The sequence below is a fragment of the Oratosquilla oratoria genome, chromosome 43 (genome assembly GCF_046742065.1).
Source record: "Oratosquilla oratoria isolate Oo_2021 chromosome 43, ASM4674206v1, whole genome shotgun sequence".
In the NCBI taxonomy this organism is placed as follows: Eukaryota; Metazoa; Arthropoda; class Malacostraca; order Stomatopoda; family Squillidae; genus Oratosquilla; species Oratosquilla oratoria.
The window spans coordinates 14,365,784-14,387,774 of NC_134819.1; the positions used below are offsets into that span (position 1 = coordinate 14,365,784).

Below are 21,991 nucleotides of genomic sequence, written 5' to 3' on the forward strand. Positions count from 1 at the left end.
TTGAGGCACGTAATACTTGGTTTACTACAAACAGACTTAAATACCAATTGGACATACCACTCCTCTTTATCAACAACATTCTTATACCACACACACATTCACCCAAGATTCCTAGCATGCTTTTACTCGAAATTAATAGAAATAATTCACAAGAGGGACAGATGGATAGATTATGCCTTCTTAAATTTACAAAAAGCATTTGACTAAGTACCACACAAACAGCTACTAGGAAAAATTTAAAAGATGGTGGAATACAAGGAACATTATTGGAATGGATGAAAGATTTCTTGAATGGGAGAAAAAGGAGAGTGGTACTCAGAGACAAAAGCTTAAATTGCAAAGAAATGAAAAGTGGAGTCCCACAAGGCTCTGTATTGGCTCTAATAATGTTTGCCATATATATAAATGACATGGATGAAGGTGTGGTATGTTATATGAACTTCTTTGCAGATGATGCAAAACTACTTAAGACAGTAAGTACAGAATGATTGCAAATCATTACAAGAAGACCTAGGCAAATTCTGGAAATGTAGGCAAGAAATGTAGTATAATGGAATTTAGAAAAAAGCAAAAACAGAATATCAGGGCAATACAAAATTGGTACCAAGGAAATTAAAAAAGTCAACTCAGAAAGGGACCTAAGAGTAACTATCACCATAACATGACTGATAAGACTGTTTAACTTGTGTCTAAGGAAAGGAATGTACAGGTAGTCATCGACTTACGACCTATGCGACTTACGACTGATCGACTTTGCGACCATAAGATAGTGCAATAATATCTAACATTTAACAGAGTAATAGAATTGCAATGTTATGCCTGGCAGTCCAGTACAATTATTCCGCATGCCGTGAGACGCGAGGACGATAGTTTTGGCAGGTTGCCGGCAGCGTCAGCATCCCAGCCAACTATTCTTTCATTTTGTTTGTTTGAAGTAAAATGTTTCCTAATTTTGCATTGCATTTTGTATTTTTATATGTTTTGCAATTAATAAAATGTAACAGTAAAACTTTTTTTATGCCTAGGCTAGCCTGTTGTCGATAACAATATGTTTGGTACAGTATGTATACGAAAAGAATGTTTTTTGAAATAATTTTTTTCCTAATTTTGCCTTGCATTTTGTATTTTTATAGTTTTGCAATTAATAAAATGTAACAGTAAATTTTTTTTATGCCTAGTCTGTTGTTGATAACATTATGTTCGGTACAGCATTTTCTATTTTTATGTTTTGCAATTAATAAAATGTAACAGTAAATTTTGTTTATGTCTAGTCTGTTGTCGATAACAATATCTTTGGTACAGTACATAAACGAAAAGAATGTGTTTTGAAATAAAAAAAATTCCTAATTTTGCCTTGCAATGATTTTAACCACTTCCATACGGTGACGACTACGTAGGCGGCATGAGGAACAAGTGGGTACTCGATGATGCCGACGTCGCCATCTTGATTAATTATATTTATTGCAGTCGTACCTACGTAATTTTGATTCTCTCTAAACTGGCTTCATCAATTTTCTATGGTTATCAAAATACATGGGTGAAAGAGAACGAACAATTGAGCACTGACTTTATCTTTTATAATGCGATTATTATGACGCAACATCCCACGTCGGGCAGCTAATGCTGCCAGACGTACGATGTGCCCCAGAGTGAAGAGGTTAATGTAACCAACAAAGAGGTATTTGTAGGGCAAAGATGACAGGAATTTATTCAGTATGCATAGGCCTATGCTATGTTTCCTAACGAAAATTATAAAAAAGTTAATGAATACAGACGCTCCTCAACTTACGTTTTAGTTACGTTCTGAACAGCTAAACGTAACGTGAAAATGAACTTAAGTTGTTACTGTACTATACATCCATAAATTCTATTACCGTATCTTATAAAACACCCCTAAATCATTAATTATAAACATAACATTGTAAAATAATAACATTAATTTCAAATAAATTAAATTCAAGCAACATAAATTGAGATGGTGGAGGAGAAGGAGGAGGCAAGGCACGTTCAGTCTGTCGTTTGTGGCATGTAAACAATGGACGCAGCGTCATGTGTTAGTATCATTTGAACTACAGAGAGCGCGCTAAACTAAAAAAATTCACTCAAAAAACAATTTTTTTTACATTTTTTTTTTACAGTCAGTTCAAACATAAAATCGAAAAAACGTAAAACAAATGAACGTAAGTAGAGGAGCGTCTGTATTAAACAACGTAGCTAAAAGATAAGATTTTATTTAGTAGTCATATGTTTCCTAAAGAAAGTCTGATTGTAAAATAATAAAAAGGTTAAAAAATACAGTATTAAATATCATAGGTCAAAGATGATAGGATTTTATTCAGTATGCTTAGGCCTAGGCTACGTTTCCCAAAGAAAATCAAATAAAATGATAAAAATGTTAAAAATACTATACAACATACAGTAGTTCAAAGATGCCAAGATTATTTCAGTATGCTAAATATAATATACAATATATATATATATATATATATATATATATATATATATATACAGTAACAAATATACTATTTAAAGGGTAATATATACTGTATATATATAGTCTGACTAGTGTCCAGATCGGCTTACGACCTGTCTGTCGGAACCGAACTCGGTCATAAGTCGACGACTACCTGTACTGGTGGATTTGGAAGACTAAGTATAGTTCCAATATACAAGGGAAAAGATGACAAGTATGAATTTTGGTGGGATAAGTCAATTAAGTGTATTTGGTAAGGAGTATAGGAAGATGTTAACCATGTCTTGCAACATTGTTTCTGACCTAGGCAATAGGGGTGGAGGGGATGGCTCTTCAATCACATGAAGCTAAGATAAAAGGAAAATAAATGGGTGGAGGATGGATGCATGTCTTGATTGGCTACCTTCCCTATATGGGGGAAGAACCCTTTTGCTATATAGATAGATGTATGTGTACCAATTTATGAAAATGGGTATCAAATCAATGAAGTATTCCATTTGGAAATAAACAAGTATCAACAAAAGAAAACTCATTGTTACTGACTAGAATCTTCTCACGCAATTCCTTCTTGATATCATCTAATCCTCCTATATCTTGCCAAGTTACATCTGGAACTGTTGGGAAGCCTTCACGCTTTAGTGCTGGAGTGACTTGCTGAAAATAAAAACATGGATTTCAATCCTTAAATAAAATAATAATTATAATAATAATAATACATCCCTATCTCATGGATTGAGAGAAGTGAGTAAATGCCTTGGTGGATTAAAAAGTGTAATGAGAAATATACATTTGGGAATGGATGCCAAGAGGAGATTGTATGAAGGAGTGATTGTGCTGGCAGCGCTGTATGGGGCAGAAACATGGAACACAAGAAAGGAAGAGAGAAGTTTGAATGTATTTGAGATGAGGTGTCTGAGAAGTATGATAGGGGTTACTAGACTGGATAGAATGTGAAATGAGGAGGTGAGGAGAACAGAGGTGGAAAGGGAGTTGGGAAATAGGGTTGATGAAAGAGTATTGGGATGGTTTGGGCACATGGAAAGAATGAGTGAAGAAAGACTAGTAAGAGATGTGGAAGGCAAAGGTGGAAGGAGTGAACATGAGGGGTTGACCTAGGATGAGATGAATGGATGGGGTAAAAGGGGCTTTTGGGAAGAGGGAAATGTCTGTTGAGGAAGGATGGGAGAGGACAGAAGACAGGGGTGAATGGAGAATGGTTGTATATGGAATGGATGATGCTGTGATGCATGAGGTGGTATTGGTGGGGGATGATGGGTGAGGGAATATGTATTTATCTAGTTGTATTTTACAGGTAGGGGAGCTATGCTCATGGTGACCTGTTTTTGTATCACGCAAGATCAAGTTTGTTCTTAAATTCTTGTATGGTGTTTGCACACTATTTCTTCATCCAATTTGTTCCATATATCTATCACTCTGTGTGGGAAGATGTTCTTTTTCAGGTCTCTTCTGTAGTTGTCCTTTTTGAGTTTCATTGCATGTCCTCTTGTTTTTTCTCTATCCCTCTTTATTAAGTCCTTTCTATCAAGGCATTATTTTCCTTTCATAATTCTGTAGATGGTTAGTAGGTCCCCTTGTTCTCTTATTTGTTACAGGGTTGACAATTCCAGTCCGGCCAGTCTTAGTTCATATGTCAGGTTTGAAAGTGTTGGGGCCATCTTTGTCATTGCTCTTTGTATTCTTTCTAATTTTCTCATATTCTTTTTTGTTCTGGGTGACCATATCAGCACTGCATATTCCAGTTTTGTCCTTATCAGTGCTTGTAATATTTTCTTAATCATTTCCTTATCCAGGTATTTAAAGGCCACCTTTATTGATCTCAACAAATTGTATGTTTCTCCAACTATTTTATTTATATGTCTATCTGGTGACATGTCTTTGGTGATGATTACTCCTAGGTCCCTTTCAGAATTTACTTTCTTTACTTCTTTTCCATCAATTTTATACATACAACCAAAGGCTCTTTTCCCCCTTACATGGGGGATAACAAAAAAGAAAAAGGCATAGAAATCACTCCTACCCATTCCATCCCCTCCATCCTTCTCCCTCCCCATCTTGGCATCTCCTGGATGACAGATCATCCCTGCATCCTGTCCATTGCCCTGGGTCAGAAGTAGTGTTGCAAGGCACAGCACATCCACAGCAAGGCTGCTTCATTAATTTGGCGACCCCCCCCTCTCTGTCCCCTCATGCAGAAAAGGAGAAGACGGGGAGAAATCCCCTCAGGCTGTGTCAAATTATTTCTCATAAATACTTCCTCACCCCCCATCCCCCACCCACTCCCCCTTATGTATCACAGCATCATCCATACACAACCATTCTCCATTCACCCCTATCTTCTGTCCTCTCCCATCCTTCCTCAACAGACATTCCTCTCTTTTGTAATGCCCCTTTCACCCCATCCATCCATCTCATCCTAGGACGCCCCCCTCATATTCACTCCTTCCACCTCTGCCTTCCATACCTCTTTCACTAATCTTTCTTCACTCATTCTTTCCATGTGTCCAAACCATCCTAATACTCTTTCATCAATCCTATCTCCCAACTCCCTTTCCACCCCTGTTCTCCTCCTCACCTCCTCATTTCTCACTCTATCTAGCCTAGTAACCCCTTTCATATTTCTCAGACATTTCATCTCAAACAGTAGAAAAAAATTCTGAAAAAGTTGTCAAAAATAGATGGGTTAAACATTTTTAAGAAAAATCTATACTGAATCCGAATCAATTTGGATTCAGACAAGGAAGATCATGTACAACAAACTTGATCAGCACTTACTCAAGATTAATAGACATAATACAAAAGAGAGATGGGTGGGCAGACTGTGCCTTTCTGGACCTACAAAAGGCAGTTGATAAGGTACCACACAAAAAATTAATAAGTAAGATAGAGTCAATAGGTGGCATCAGAGGAAAATTATTGGAATGGATGAAAGACTTCCTGATTGGGAGGAAAATGAAAGTAGTAATTAGAGACAAATTCTCAAACTGGGAAGAAGTGATAAGTGGTGCCCTGCAGGGATCAGTACTGGCCCTGATCATGTTTGCCATATGCATAAATGACATGGATGAAGGAGTAGAGTGTTACATGAATTTCTTTGTAGATGACACAAAAATACTAAAGAAAGTAAAAACAGAGGAAGACTGCAACTCATTACAACGAGACTTGGACAAGATCTGGAAATGGACTCAAAACTGGGAAGTAAAATTCAATATCAAGAAATGTGGTATAATGGAATTTGGAAAAAGTAAAAACAGAATATCGAAAGACTACAAAATTGGTGAAGAAGAGGTTAAAAAAGTAAACTCGGAAAAAGATCTTGGAGCGATAATCAGCAAGGACATGACACCAGATAAGCATATTAATAAAATAGTTGGAGAAACCTACAATTTACTGAGGTCAATAAAAGTGGCTTTTGCTTATTTGGACGAGGAAATGATAAAAAATTCTAACTACACTAATAAGACAAAACTTGAGTACACTATGGACACCCAGTACCAAAAATAATGTAAAAAAAAAAAAAAAATCAGAAAGAATACAAAGAACAACAACAAAACTAGCACCAACTCTTTCCGAAATGACATATGAGCAAAGACTGTCCAAATTAGAATTACCAACTCTGGAACAAAGAAGGGAGAGAGGAGACTTACTATCTATAGAATAATGAAAGGAATGGAAATCTTAGATAAGAAGGACTTATTGACGTGGGACAATGGAAAACCGAGAGGACACGAAAAGAAACTAAAAAAAGACAATTACAGAAAAAATCTGTAAAAAAAAAAAAAGCTTCCCACACAGAGTGATACATACTTGGAACAAATTAGACAAAGAAACAGTATGTGCAAACGCCATTGAAGATTTTATGAAAAAACTTGATGCTGAGAGATACAAAGACAGGTCACCACGAGCATAGCTCCCTTCCTGTATTATACAACTAGGTAAATACATTCAAACTCCTTCTCTCTTATGTTCCATGTTTCTGCCCCATACAGTGCTATTGGCACAATCACTCCTTCATACAATCTCCTCTTAGCATCCATTCCCAGATGTCTATTTCTCATGACACTTTTTAATCCACCAAGGCATTTACTTGCTTCTCTCAATCTACATTCTACTTCCACCCCCACTCCACCCTTTCCTGCCACATTCGCACCCAGTATCTAAAACTATTCATTTCCTCCAGTCTCTCCCTTAATGCTCACTTCCAGCCTACTGTCACTCTCTCCCCTTGTACATCTCATTACCTCACTTTTGCCCACATTTATCTTCAGCTTCCTTCTTTCACACACCTTCTCAAACTCTGTCACTAACTTCCTCAATCCCTCCTCTGATCCTGCTACAAGCGCAGTGTCGTCAGCAAACAACAACTGTCTTATTTCCCTCTTTTCTCCATTTTCTTTAACCATCTCCAACCCCTGACCCACTACCCTTGCATTCACCTCTCACACCACCCCATCCATGTATAGGTTGAACAGCCTGGGCGACATAACACATCCCTGACAAAGTCCCACCTTTACCTCAAACCATTCACTCTCTCCATTTCTAATCCTAATACAAGCTCTACTACTCTCATAAAAACTCTTGACTGCTCATGACAGCTTTCCTCCTATCCCAAATATTTGCAGTACCTCCTACAGTGCCTTTCTGTCTACCCTGTCGTAAGCCTTTTCCAAATCCATAAAAGCCCCCAAAAATCCTTACCTTTTCCTATAGCTTTCTCACATATCTGTTTTACCACAAAAATCTGGTCTACACAACCTTGACCTGTCCTAAACCCACACTGTTCCTCACAAATTATTCCCTCTGTTCCTCTCCTAATCCTCTCAATCAAGATCCTCCCATAAGCCTTCCCAACTACACTTAACAAACTAATCCCTCAGAAACTACTACATTCACACTTGTCCCCCTTTCCCTTGTAAAGTGGAACTATACAAGCACTCCTCCAGTCCTCCGGCACTCTATCTTCTCTCCAGCAAACATTAAATAACCTCACCAACCAGTCCACCATCACTATACCTCCTTTTTTAAGACATTCTGCATGGCATCCATCCAGACCAGGTGCCTTACCTGCTTTCATCATCTTAACTGCTGCCTTCACTTCATCCTTCCTTATTTCTCCTCCATTTTCCTCACTCATCACTCTCATAAAAGGAATGGAAATCCTTGACAGGAATGATTTACTAAAAAATGACAATGGAAAAACAAGAGGTCATGAAAAGAAACTCAATAAGGATAACTATAGAAGAGATCGGAAAAAGAATATTTCCCACACAGAGTGATATATGGAATAACTTAGATAAAGAAACAGTGTGTGCAAATACTATTCAAAATTTTAGTATCCAGTTTGCAACTCTGGTCCATGTGATTTGTTAATGTCAAGCTTTAATACTTAATTCCTTATTTCATTCTGAATAATATTTAATTCCTTCACTGGAGGAAATCTAACTTCATTTCTTTGATCAGTTTTTAGATTTTCTTTTTCTTTGGTGAATACAGATTTGAAATGTTTGTTCATAATATCTGCCATTTCTATATCTTCTGTGTGTTCTCTGTTACCTTGATGTAATTTAAGTATTTCCTGTTTATTTTCTAGTTTGCTGTTTACATATCTATGAAATAATTTGGGTTGATCTTTTCATTTGTCTATTATGTCCTTTTCATAATTTCTTTTTTCTTCCCTACATATTTTTACATATTCGTTTCTTAGTTTGGTGTATATTTTCCATTTCTCAGATTTTTCCCCCCCCCATCTTTTCCAGGCTTTATCTCTTGTCTTTTGCCTCACTGCACTTTTTATTGTACCAGTATTTTATGTATACCATTTCCTATTTTTGTCGAGGTACATACTTCTCCACTCCTTCATTATAGATTTCCTTCCAAACTGTTAATTTATCTTCCACCTTTGTTTCTTCATTATTATATTTTTCCCAGTTGGCTTCTTGAAAGAATTTTCTAAGTTTCCCAAAATCTGTTTTGTTATATACATTAGTCTTCCTTTTCTGTGTTTTTCATTTATTTCTATATTTGTTTCTTTATGGATCTGGAAAAGGCTTACGACAGGGTAGACAGAAAGGCACTGTGGGAGGTTATGCAGATATATGGGATAGGAGGAAAGCTTCTGGGAGCTGTCAAGAGTTTTTATGAGAGTAGTAGAGCTTGTGTCTGGATTAGAAATGGAGAGAGTGAGTGGTTTGAGGTAAAGGTGGGACTTTGTCAAGGATGCGTTATGTCACCCTGGCTGTTCAACTTATACATGGATGGGGTAGTGCAAGAGGTAAATTCAAGGGTAGTGGGTCAGGGATTGGAGATGGTTAAAGAAAATGGAGAAAAGTGGGAGGTGAGCCAGCTGTTGTTTGTGGACGACACTGCGCTTATGGCAGAATCAGAGGAGGGATTGAGGAAGCTGGTGACAGAGTATGGGAGAGTGTGTGATAGAAGAAAGCTAAAGATAAATGTGGGTAAAAGTAAGGTGATGAGATGTACAAGGGGTGAAAGTGGCAGTAATCTGGAAGTGAGCATTAAGGGAGAACAACTGGAGGAAGTGGATAGTTTTAGATACTTTGGTGCAAATGTGGCAGGAAAAGGTGGAGTAAAGGTGGAGGCAGAATGTAGATTGAGAGAAGCGAGTAAATGCCTTGGTGGATTAAAAAGTGTAATGAGGAATAGAAATTTGGGAATGGATGCTAAGAGGAGACTGTATGAAGGGGTGATAGTGCCGACAGCACTGTATGGAGCAGAAACATGGAACATAAGAGAAGAAGAGAGAAGGAGTTTGAATGTGTTTGAGATGAAGTGTCTGAGAAGTATGATAAGGGTTACTAGGCTGGATAGAGTGAGAAATGAGGAGGTGAGGAGGAGAACAGGGGTGGAAACGGAATTGGGAGATAGGGTTGATGAAAGAGTATTAGGATGGTTTGGACACATGGAAAGAATGAGTGAAGAAAGACTAGTAAAGGAGGTATGGAAGGCAGATGTGGAGGGGGTGAACATGAGGGGATGTCCTAGGATGAGATGGATGGATGGAGTGAAGGGGGCTTTGGGGAAGAGGGGAATGTCTGTTGAGGAAGGACGGGAGAGGACAGAAGACAGGTGAATGGAGAATGGTTGTATATGGAAGATGTTGTGATGCATGAGGTGGAATGGACGGGGGGATGGGGGGTGAGGTAGTGTGTGTGAGCAAAATTTTGACGCAGTCTGAAGGGATTTCTCCCCGTCCTCTCCTTTATATGGGGGGACGGAGAGGGGGGGGGGTTGCCGATTAAATGAAGCGGCCTTGCTGTGGATGTGCTGTGTCTTGTGGCACTGCTTCTGACACAGGGCAGTGGACAGGGTGCAGGGATGACCCGTCATCTAGGAGGTGCTAAGATGGGAGGGAGGGTGGAGGGGTGTGGAGTGTTTTCGGGGATGGAATGGGTGGGAATGATTTTATGCCTTTTCCTTTTTGGCTACCTCCCTAGTAAGGGGGAAAAAGCCTTGGTATGTATGTCTGGTAGTATGTGATCACTTTTTCCAATTGTTGTCTTGTATTCGATTTTATCCACAATTTCGGGTTCTGATGTGAATATCAAATCCAATCTTGAGGGTTCATCGTTATTTCTACATCTGGTGTTTTCCTTGACCCATGGCATCAATATGTAATCCTTAAACAGAGGAAGAGCCAAGGTGGGCAAAACGAGAGAAAATCAACACAAGTGGGGATACACCAATAGCCCTCAATGTCCCTGTGGCGAAGTACAGACGATGGTCCACGTCCTCCAGGAATGTCCATTGAGTCCCCATTGCTCCAACCAAGACCTTAGGGAAGCAAATGAAACTGCCCTTATATGGACACGGTTCTGGTGCGACAAGATATGATGATGTTCAATATGTAATCAATGGTCATCAGATGCCTAATGTACGACACTTCACACTACCTGAGTTATAAAATAAAAAGTCACTCTGTATCATACATTCTTTTTCACTGAGTAATAATAAACACAGGACACATGATCAAACCAGTTCACAGAATTTAGGGGTCACTTGGCTACAACTACAAAATAAATATAATCAAGGCACCGATGCCAGCATCCTTGTATACCCATTTGTGCCTCATGACCCCTACAAGACATCAGTGTATTGAGAAGGTTGATCAGTAACCTCCCTCTCTCCATCCCTTCATGCAGAAAATGAGAAGATGGGGAGAAATTCCTTCGGGCTGCATCAAAATATTATTCACGAATACTTACTCATCCCCCATCCACTCCCTTCCATGCACCACAGCATCATCCATACACAACCATTCTCCACTCACCCCTATCTTCTGTCTTCTCCCTTCCCTCCTCAATAGACATTCCCCTCTTTCCCAATGCCCCTTTTACCCCATCCATCTCATCCTTGGTTGTCCCCACATGATCACTCCTTCCACCTCTACCTTAATTTTCACTTAGTGGCAAACCTACAGCCTGTTCCATGTTTCTATGGGAAGAAATTTCAGATTGTTGCCTGTATTGTATTAACCACTTCAGTACGAATCAAATTCTTATGCATAGCGTCAGCTGCCATATGTACGATGCATCACAATGTTTGCATTATAAAATATAGTCACTGCTGTATTACTTGTTCTCTTTTATTCTCAGTAATAATAAACACAGTAAACATAATCATACCAGTTCACAGAATCCTGGGGTAACTCATGTAGAACTAAAAAAAAAGGTCCTGGAGCCGCAGCGTCTACGTCGTGGCACCACCCCCAACCCCAAGAGTTGGGGGCCAAACAGCGGCAACCAGCCCTGGCCACTGGCTCTACACAGGTGGCACCGATCCCCAAGAGGAGCTATGACTGCCTTGGGGAGTACCACAATCCTTTTTCTCATCATGCAATGTTTCATTTTTTCTGCACCGAGGGGTGATTTTCCGGCGATCACCCCTCTTCTTCTACTTTTAGCCGTAGATGTAGAGAGCAATCCTGGGCCCACCACAAAATACACATGCCCAACATGCTCTAAACCCATTACTTCGAGCAGACAGACAAAGGGCTCAGTTCAGTGCAATATGTGCAAAAACTGGGCCCACCTCACTTGTACAACACTTTCTGACACAAACCAATACACAAACACTTGGACATGTTCTACCTGCCCTCCAGTATCCCCACTCCCACCTCCCCAACCACAGCCAGCACCCTTACCCACTCCCAATTTCCCTTTGCCCTTATCCCTAATCAGTACTCCCCTTCCTTTGTCCCCAATCTCATTAACACCCCAACCTCAACCCCAAACGGCAACATACAACACATACAAAACACACAGCATCAACATATTACAACACAACATTGACAGTATTAGCACAAAAAACAATGAACTCGAACACTTTCTTAAACAACACAAAATACACATTGCAATTATACAAGAAACAAAACTAAGAAACTCACACAAAACACAATCATTTCATTATTACACCACCATCAGACAAGACCCGACCGACGGCAATGGTGGTGGACTCATCACCCTGATCCACCACTCCATCTGTTTTGTGCCACAACCAAAATTCTCCTCCCTACCACAGATAACACTACAGAAATCCAATCCATTCGAATCCGCACAGGCAACAAATCAACACTGACAATAGTTAGCATGTACATTCCCCCCCCAATCATCATCAGTGTTGGGCTGAGAACACTTCCCTGTGGGATCCATTCTTCCTGAAGGTAGGCAGAAGCTGGAGCTGTGTTTCTTCCTTGTAGAATTTTTCCCAGTTAGCCTTAAGAAAAATTTCCTAAGTTTCTCAAAATCCATTTTACTATACATCAGTCTTCCCTTTCTGTTTCTCATTTCTCTTTATATTTCCTCCTTTAGTTCTAACTCGAGTAGTATGTGGTCACTCTTCGCAACTGTTGTATTTACCTGGTTGTATTTTGCGGGAGAAGAGCTGTGCTTGTAGTGACCCGCAGTTGTATTTTTCCTCATCCAGTTCTTTCTTAAAATCATGTATAGTTTTAGCACTCAATGTTTTCTCTTTCAATTTGTTCCATGTATCTATTACTCTGTGTGGAAAGCTGTTCTTTTTCAAATCTCTTCTGTCACTGTCCTTCTTAAGTTTCTTCTCGTGTCCTCTTGTATTTCTTCTGTCCCATTTAAGTAGATCATCCCTATCAAGGATTTCTATCCCTTTCATAATTCTGTAGATGGTTATCAAATCGCCTCTTTCCCTTCTTTGTTCCAGAGGTAGTAAGTTTAGATTGTCCAATCTTTGTTTGTATGTCAACTTGCTAAGTGTTCCATGTTTGTCAATGCTCTTTAAATTCTTTCTAGTTTCTTTGTTTTTTTTTTGTATTAGGTGTCCATAGTGATGATATTCTAATTTTGGTCTTATCAGTGTAACTAGTATTTTCTTTACCATTTCCTCGTCCATGTTGTCAAAGGCCACTTTCATTGATCTTATTAAATTGTAGGTTTCTTCAACTATTTTGTTTAAATATTTGTCTGGTGTTATGTTGTTTGAGATAATTACTCCTAGGTCTCTTTCTGAGTTTACTTTTATAGCTTCCTTTGTACCAATTTTGTATTGACCGGATATTCTATTTTTACTTTTTTTTTTTTCAAATTTCATTATACTACATTTTTTAATGTTGAAATTCACTTCGTTCTTTACACTCCATTTCCAGACTTTGTCCAGGTCTTCTTGAAAAGATTTACAATCTTCTTTACTTACTCTCTTCAATAGTTTTGCATCACCTGCAAAGATGTTCATATAACATTCAATTCCTTCATCCATATCGTTTATATAAACAGCAAACATTATTGGAGCCAATACGGAGCCTTGGGGGACTCCACTTATCATATTTACCCAATTTGAGTTCTTTTCTCCAAATACCACTCTCACTTTTCTTCCGTTCAAGAAGTCTTTCATCCATTTCAATAATTTTCCCTGTATTCCACCTACTGTTTCAATTTTTCTTTGTAGCTTTTTGTGTGGTACTTTGTCAAAAGCCTTTTTTAAGTCCAAGATGGCACAGTCTGACCAACCGTTTAATTCTTGTATTATTTCTTTAAATCTTGAGTAAAAGCATATTAAGTTTGTAGTACATGATCATCCACTTCTAAATCCAAATTGGTTGGGGTTTAGTATTTTGTTCTCTTCCAAGTGTCCATTTATTTTTGATAACTTTCGCATATTTTTGCAATTGTGCTTGTAAGGGATACCAGTCTATAGTTTGTTGGGTTTTCTTTATCTCCTCCCTTATATATTGGTACAATATTTGCATTTTTCCAATCTTGTGGTACTTTTCCTTCTTGAGAAGTCAATTATCTTGTGTATTTTATCTGAGTTCACTATACATTCTTTTAATACCTAGTTCGCTATTCCGTCTGGCCCATGTGACTTTCTGACATCAAGTTTCTTTATTTGGTCCCTATTTCTTTCTGTATTCACCTTGGTCTTTTGGATCATGTGCTGGACTTGTGATCAACAGCTATTTTCCTCCCAGAAGAGAGCTCAGAGCTTGTATGACCGATTTATGGGTAATGCTGTGACCTCACACTCACACAAACTCCCCGCCCACGAGAATTGGAGTAACGGCTTGAAGCACAACAATACTGAAATGAAGTGGCCTTGCTGTGGATGTGCTGTGTCTTGCTCCATTGCTTCTGACCCAGGGTGATGGGCGAGATACAAGGGTGACCCATCATCCAGGAGGAGCCAGGATGAAGAGGGAGGGAAGGGTGGTGAATGGGGATATGGAATGGGTGGGAGTGGAATTATGCCATTTGTCTTTGGCTACCTCCCTTGTAAGGAGTAAAAGCCCTTGGTTTATGTATGCATACATAGTCCAGCATTTATATTCTAATCATGGAACCTTTCAGCTTCTTTCTTCCATTGATAATACTTTAGAAACATATTCCTGGGTTACTTTATCCCACAAGACTTCTTTTATTCTAAGGGTCTAACATTGTTTTTCGTTTGGTGGGTAAGAGTTGTTTCAAATACAATCCATAATTTTTTTATTCTCCCTCCATGGTTTCCTCTGTGTCAGAGTTTCAGTGGATTTTGCAACTCGGCCTCATTTTCTTTCTATGGAGTTTTTGCTCTTGGATCCTTCAGAGCATGGTGATCTTTCATCTTTTTATATTGATAGTTCTAAATCTGATAGAGGAGTGGGTTGTTTTGTTTTTATATTGGATTTAAATCTAACATTACATACATAGGCCTTTTCCCCCTTACATGGGAAGGTAGCCAAAGTCATAAGGCATAATTCCCCTCCCACCCATTTCATCTCCACTGACCCCACTTCCATTCATCACCCCTCCCTCTTTTCTTGGCTCCTCCTGGATGATGGGTCATCCCTGCATCTTGCCCATTGCCCTGGGTCATAAGCAATGCAGCAAGACACACCAGATCCACAGCAAGGCCACTTCATTTAGTCAATGACTCCCCTCTGCCCACTCATGCAGAAAATGAGGAGACAGTGCGAAATCCCTTTGGGCTCTGTCAAAATATCCTTCACTCATAACCACTCCCCAATCCCCCACCCACTCCCTTCCATGCATCATAGCATCATCCATATACAACCATTCTCCACTTACCCCTATATTCTGTCTTCTCCATTCCTTCCTCAACAGGCATCCCCCTTTTTCTCAATATCCCCCTCACCCCAACCATCAATCTCCTCCTGTTCACTCCATCCACCTCTGCCTTCAACACTTTTAATAATCTTTCTTCTCTCATTCTTTCCATGTAACCAAACCATCCCAACACTCTTTCATCAACCCTATCTCTCAACTCTTTTTCCACTCCCGCTCTCCTCCTCACGTTATTTCTCATTTTATCCAACCTAGTAATCCCTACTATATTTCTCAAAAATTTCATCTCAAACACATTAAAACTCTTCCTATGTTCCACGTCTCTCCATCATACAGTGCTATCAGCACAATCATCCCTTCATACAATTCCCTCGTACATGTTTATTTCTCATTACACTTGTTAATCCCCCAAGGCTTACTTGCTTCTCTCAACCAACATTCTACCTCCACCTATATTCCTCCCTTTCTTGCCACATGCACCCCCAAACATCTATCCACTATAGAGTGGTGGATACCTGGAATAAATTAGAAAAGGAAACAATGTGTACTAACACTATTAAATATTTTAAGAAAAATCTTGATGCTGAAAGATACAAAAACAGGTCACCATGAGCATAGCTCCCTTTCTGTATAACACAAGGTAAATTCCTCCAGCTCCTCTCCCTTAATACTTAAAATTTGCTGTCATCCTCTCCCCTTGTACATCTCATCACCTTTTACTCACATTTACCTTCAACTTCCTCCCATCCCACACCTTCCCAAACTCCTTCACTAACTTCCTTAATCCCTCCTCTGACCCTGCTACAAGTACAGTGTTGTAGGGCAAACAACAACTGGCTTATCTTTCATTTTTCTCCATTTTCTTTAACCATTGCCAATCCCCTGCCCATTACCCTCACATTTACCTCCTGCACCACCCCATCCACGTACACATTGAACAGCTATGGTGACATTACACATAAATGACACAGTCCTACCTTTACTTCAAACCACTTGCTCTATTTCTAACTCTAATATAGACTCTACTACTCATAAAAACTCCAGACTCTTAACAGCTTCACTCCTATCCCATATATTTGCAAGACTTCCCACAATGCCTTCTCGTCTAACCTGTCATAAGCCTTTTCTAAACCCATAAAAGCCCCCCAAAAAATCCTTATTCTTTGCTAAAGCTTTCTCACGTATGTCTTACCACAAAATATATATACATACCTATACCAAAAGCTTTTTACCCCCCTTACAAAGGAGGTAGCCTAAAAATAAATGCATAAAAACCATTACCACCCATGCCATTCCTAATACATTCCACCCCCCTCCACCCTCTTCCCTCCCTCTTATCTTGGCACCTACTGGATGATGGGTCATCCCTGCATCTTGCCTTCTGCCCTGGGTCAGAAGCAGTGTTGCAAGACACAGCACATCCACAGTAAGGCTGCTTTATTAAATTGGCGAACCCCCTCTCCGTCCCTTCATGTAGAAAAGGAGAAGACGGGGAGAAATACCTTCGGGCTGTGTCAAATTTTTCTCGTACATGCTACCTCACCCACCATCCCTCCATCCACAAAATATGATCCACATAAACCCTACCTTTCCTATACCCACACTGTTCCTCAGCAATCACTCCCTCTGTTCCTCTCCTATTGCTGATGAACATACAGTGTTGGCATCAGTTATATGCCATATATACATACATACATACATACATATACCAAGGCTTTTTTCCCCTTACAAGGGAGGTAGCCAAAAAGAAAAAGGCATAAAATCATTCCCACCCATTCCATCCCTGAATACACTCCACACCCCTCCACCTTCCCTCTTATCTTAGCACCTCCTGGATGACGGGTCATCTCTGCGCATTGTCCCCTGCCCTGGGTCAGAAACAGTGTTGCAGGACACAGCACATCCACAGCAAGGTCACTTCATTAAATCGGCGACCCCCCCCCTCTCCGTCACCCCAGGCTAAAAGGAGAAGACAGGGAGAAATACTTTCGGGCTGAGTCAAATTTTGCTCACACATAGTACCTCACCCCCCCACCCCCCACCCAATCCACCTCATGTATCACAACCTCATCCACATACAACCATTCTCCATTCACCCCTGTCTTCTGTTCTCTCAGGTCCTTCCTCATCAGACATTCACTTCTTCCCCATAGCCGGCTTCACCGCATTCATCCATCTCATCCTAGGACATCCCCTCATGTTCACTCCCTCCACATCTGCCTTCCATACCTCTTTTACTAGTCTTTCTTCACTCATTCTTTCCATGTGTCTAAACCATCCTAATACTCTTTCATCAACCCTATCTCCCAGCTCCCTTTCCACCCCTGTTCTCCTCCTCACCTCCTCATTTCTCACCCTATCCAGCCTAGTACATACATACATACATACATATACCAAGGCTTTTTCCCCCTTACAAGGGAGGTAGCCAAAAAGGAAAAGGCATAAAATCATTCCCACCAATTCCATCCCTGAATACACTCCACACCCCTCCACCCTCCCTCCCATCTTAGCACCTCCTGGATGAAGGGTCATCTCTGTACCTTGCTGCCCTGGGTCAGAAGCAGTGTCTCAAGTCACAGCACATCCACAGCAAGGCCAATTCATTAAATCGGTGACCCCCCCCTCTCCGTCCCCCCATGCTAGAAGGAGAAGACAGGGAGAAATATCCTCGGGCTGCGTCAAATTTTTCTCACACATACAACCTCACCCCCCATCCCCCCACCCATTCCACCTTATGCATCACAACATTATCCATATACAACCATTCTCCATTCACCCGTCTTCTGTCCTCTCCCGACCTTCCTCAACAGACATTACCCTCTTCCCCAAAGCCCCTTTCACCCCATTCATCCATCTCATCCTAGGTCATCCCCTCATGTTCACTCCCTTCACATCTGCCTTCCATACCTCTTTTACTAGTCTTTCTTCACTCACTCTTTCCATGTGTCCAAACCATCCCAATAGTCTTTCATCAACCCTATCTCCCAGCTCCCTTTCCACCCCTGTTCTCCTCCTTACCTCCTCATTCCTCACTCTATCTAGCCTAGAAAACCCTAACATACATCTCAAACACATTCAAACTTTTTTTCTCTTCCTATCTTATGTTCCATGTTTCTGCTCCATACAGTGCTGTTGGCACAATCACTCCTTCATATAGTCTCCTCTTAGCATCCATTCCCAAATGTCTATTTCTCATTACACTTTTTAATCCACCAAGGCATTTACTCGCTTCTCTCAATCTACATTCTACCTCCACCTCCACTCCACCTTTTCCTGCCACATTTGCACCCAAGTATCTAAAACTATCCACTTCCTCCAGTCGCTCTCCCTTAATGCTCACTTCCAGTCTGCTGCCACTTTCACCCCTTGTACATCTCATTACCTTACTTTTACCCACATTTATCTTCAGCTTTCTTCTTTCACACACTCTCCCAAACTCTGTCACCAACTTCCTCAATCCCTCTGATCTTGCTACAAGTGCAGTGTCACCAGCAAACAACAGCTGGCTCACCTCCCACTTTCTTTAACCATCTCCAATCCCTGACCCACCACCCTTGCATTTACCTCTTGCACCACCCCATCCATGTACAAGTTGAACAGCCAGGGCGACATAACGCATCCCTGACGAAGTCCCACCTTTACCTCAAACCACTCACTCTCTCCATTTCTTATCCTGACACATGCTCTACTACTCTCATAAAAACTCTTGACAGCTCCTAGCTTTCCTCCTATCCCTTATATCCGCAAAACCTCCCATAGTGCTTTCCTGTCTACCGTCATAAGCCTTTTCCAAATCCATAAAAGCCCAAAAAACATCCTTCCCCTTTCCTATAGCTTTTTCGCATATCTGTCTTACCACAAAAATCTGATCTACACAACCTCTACCTGTCCTAAATCCACACTGTTCATCACCAATTACTCCCTCTGTTCCTCTCCTAATCCTCTCAATCAAGATCCTCCCATAAGCCTTCCCAACTACACTAAACAAGCTAATCCCTCTGAAACTACTACAATCATACTTGTCCCCTTTTCCCTTGTAAAGTGGAACTATACATACACTCCTCCAGTCCTCCGGCACTCTACCCTCTCTCCAGCAAACATTAAATAACCTCACCAGCCAGTCCACCATCACTGTACCTCCTTTTTTTTAGACATTCTGCATGGCATCCATCCAGACCAGGTGCCTTCCCTGCTTTCATCATCTTAACAACTGCCTTCACTTCATCCTTCCTTATCTAGCCTAGTAACCCCAATCATACTTCTCAGACACCTCATCTCAAACACATTCAAACTCCTTCTCTCTTCTTCTCTTATGTTCCATGTTTCTGCTCCATACAGTGCTGTTGGCACAATCACTCCAGTCGCTCTCCCTTAATGCTCACTTCCAGTCTGCTGCCACTTTCACCCCTTGTACATCTCATCACCTTACTTTTACCCACATTTATCTTCAGCTTTCTTCTTTCACATACTCTCCCAAACTCTGTCACCAACTTCCTCAATCCCTCCTCCGATCCCACCACAAGTGCAGCATTGTCTGCAAACAACAGCTGGCTCACCTCCCACTTTTCTCCATTTTCTTTAACCATCTCCAATCCCTGACCCACCACCCTTGCATTTACCTCTTGCACCACCCCATCCATGTACAAGTTGAACAGCCAGGGCGACATAACGCATCCCTGACGAAGTCCCACCTTTACCTCGAACCACTCACTCTCTCCATTTCTAATCCTGACACATGCTCTACTACTCTTGTAAAAACTCTTGACAGCTCCTAGAAGCTTTCCTCCTATCCCATATATCCGCAAAACCTCCCACAGTGCCTTCCTGTCTACCCTGTCGTAAGCCTTTTCCAGATCCATAAAAGCCCAAAAAACATCCTTCCCCTTTCCTATAGCTTTCTCACATATCTGTCTTACCACAAAAATATATAATACCCCTGAAAATGGATATTGAGTAATTTTATTTGTGTTGTTTATTCTGTTGTTTATTCTGATTCTCTTTCATCCGTTACTCATTTGAGATTTTCACCTTAGTATACTAATATAAGTACTGTTTCATCTATTCTTATGCTTCTAAGATTGTGGGATAAGAGCATTTCTGTATTTATCCAATGGATACCAGGTTATTCTGGGATTCTGGGAAATGAAATTGCTGATTTGGCAATTAATGATGCTACTTCACTGGAGGAAATTTCATTGTTGGACTTTGAACTTTTGGAAGACTCGTGCTGGTTTAATCATCTTATATACATATACCAAAGGCTCTTTGATATATGTATGTAATATGATTAACCCCTTCCATACGGTGCCGCACACGTAGGCGTCATGAGGAGCAAGTGGATTCGCGATGCTGCCATATTGGCGTCTTGATTATATTTATTGTAGTCGCCCCTGTGTTTTTACATTCTCCCTAATCTGCTCTTAATCCCATTCTCTGTGGTTTTCAAAATTCACGGGTGAAAGAGAGAACGATCGATATAAGCCGTGACTATATTTTATGATGCGAGTATTATTGCGACATGTCGTACGGCTGGCATTGGCTGCTGCCCGCGAGATTTAAGTCCCGTAGTAAGTGGTTAAACTGTCCTAGGATGAGGTGGATGGATGGGGTGAAGGGGGCTTTGGGGAAGAGGGGAATGTCTGTTGAGGAAGGATAGGAAAGGACAGAAGATAGGGGTGAATGGAGAATGGTTGTATATGGATGAGGTTGTGATGCATGAGGTGGAATGGGCAGGGGATGGGGGGTGAGGTAGTATGTGTGAGCAAAATTTGACGCAGCCTGAAGGGATTTCTCCCTGTCTTCTCCTTTTCTGCATGGGGGGGGGACGGAGAGGGGGGGGTCGCCAATTTAATGAAGCGGCCTTGCTGTGGATGTGCTGTGTCTTGCGACACTGCTTCTGACTCAGGGCAGTGGACAAGGTGCAGGGATGACCTGTCATCCAGGTGCTAAGATAAGAGGGAGGGTGGAGGGGTGTGGAGTGTATTCAGGGATGGAATAGGTGGGAATGATTTTATACCTTTTCCTTTTTGGCTACCTCCCTTGTAAGGGGGAAAAAGCCTTGGTATAGATGTTGAAAGAGGAAAAAGACATAAGGTAGGGAGTTCCATAGAGTGAACTCTTAGAATGAGAAGGAAAAGGAGGAGTACAAGAAGATGAGAGAGGAGAAGGGAGTAAAGGATAGAGTAGAGCTAGGAGAGGAGAAGGAATGGGTATGGTTCAAGGAGGGAGTTACAAAGTGTGCAAAGATGGTGTGTGGAACAAGATGGATGGGAGGAAATAGAAGGAAGGGTAGTGAGAGGTGGGTTGAGGAAACAAAGAGGGTTGTAGAAGAGAAGAAGCAAGCTTTCACAGCTTGGTTACAAAATAGGATGAGGGAGTCATATGAGAGGTACAAAGAAAAGAGAAAACAATAAAAGCATAAGATAAAGGAGGCAAAGAGGAGAGGTGTGAAATGATGTAAGAATATGAAAAAAATGAAAATAATAAAAAAGATGATTTGGATGGATATTAAGAGAGGAAGACGAGGTGAATCAAATAGAGAAGAAAGTGTAAAATACGCAGATAGGGGTGATGATAATGGAAGAGACGGCAGTAGGAGGAAGATGGGCAGAGTATTTTAGGGAAGGAAAGATAGTTGCAGTGGGAAGTGTTAAGAAAATGACTGTGATGAGTGAGGAAAATGGAGGAGAAATAAGGAAGGATGAAGTGAAGGCAGTTGTTAAGATGATGAGAGCAGGTAAGGCACCTGGTCTGGATGGATGCCATGCAGAATGTCTAAAAAAAAGGAGGTACAGTGATGGTGGACTGGCTGGTGAGGTTATTCAATGTTTGCTGAGGAGAGGGTAGAGTGCTGGAGGACTGGAGAGGTGCCTGCATAGTTCCACTCTACAAGGGAAAAGGGGACAAGTGTGAGTGTAGTAGTTTCAGAGGGATTACCTTGTTGAGTGTA

At 40.8% G+C, this 21,991-nt stretch overlaps 1 protein-coding gene across 5 annotated transcripts in view; it reads right to left on the reverse strand.

Moving 5' to 3' along the window:
• The window catches only part of LOC143022078 (nuclear valosin-containing protein-like), a 207,139-nt gene that overhangs the window by 68,495 nt on the left and 116,653 nt on the right, over positions 1-21,991 (reverse strand). For all 5 annotated transcript variants that reach the window (XM_076180030.1, XM_076180031.1, XM_076180035.1 and 2 more), the window contains one exon: positions 3,017-3,127. In XM_076180030.1, the coding sequence (XP_076036145.1) occupies positions 3,017-3,127 (111 nt within the window). The remainder of the gene's footprint in view (positions 1-3,016; positions 3,128-21,991) is intronic.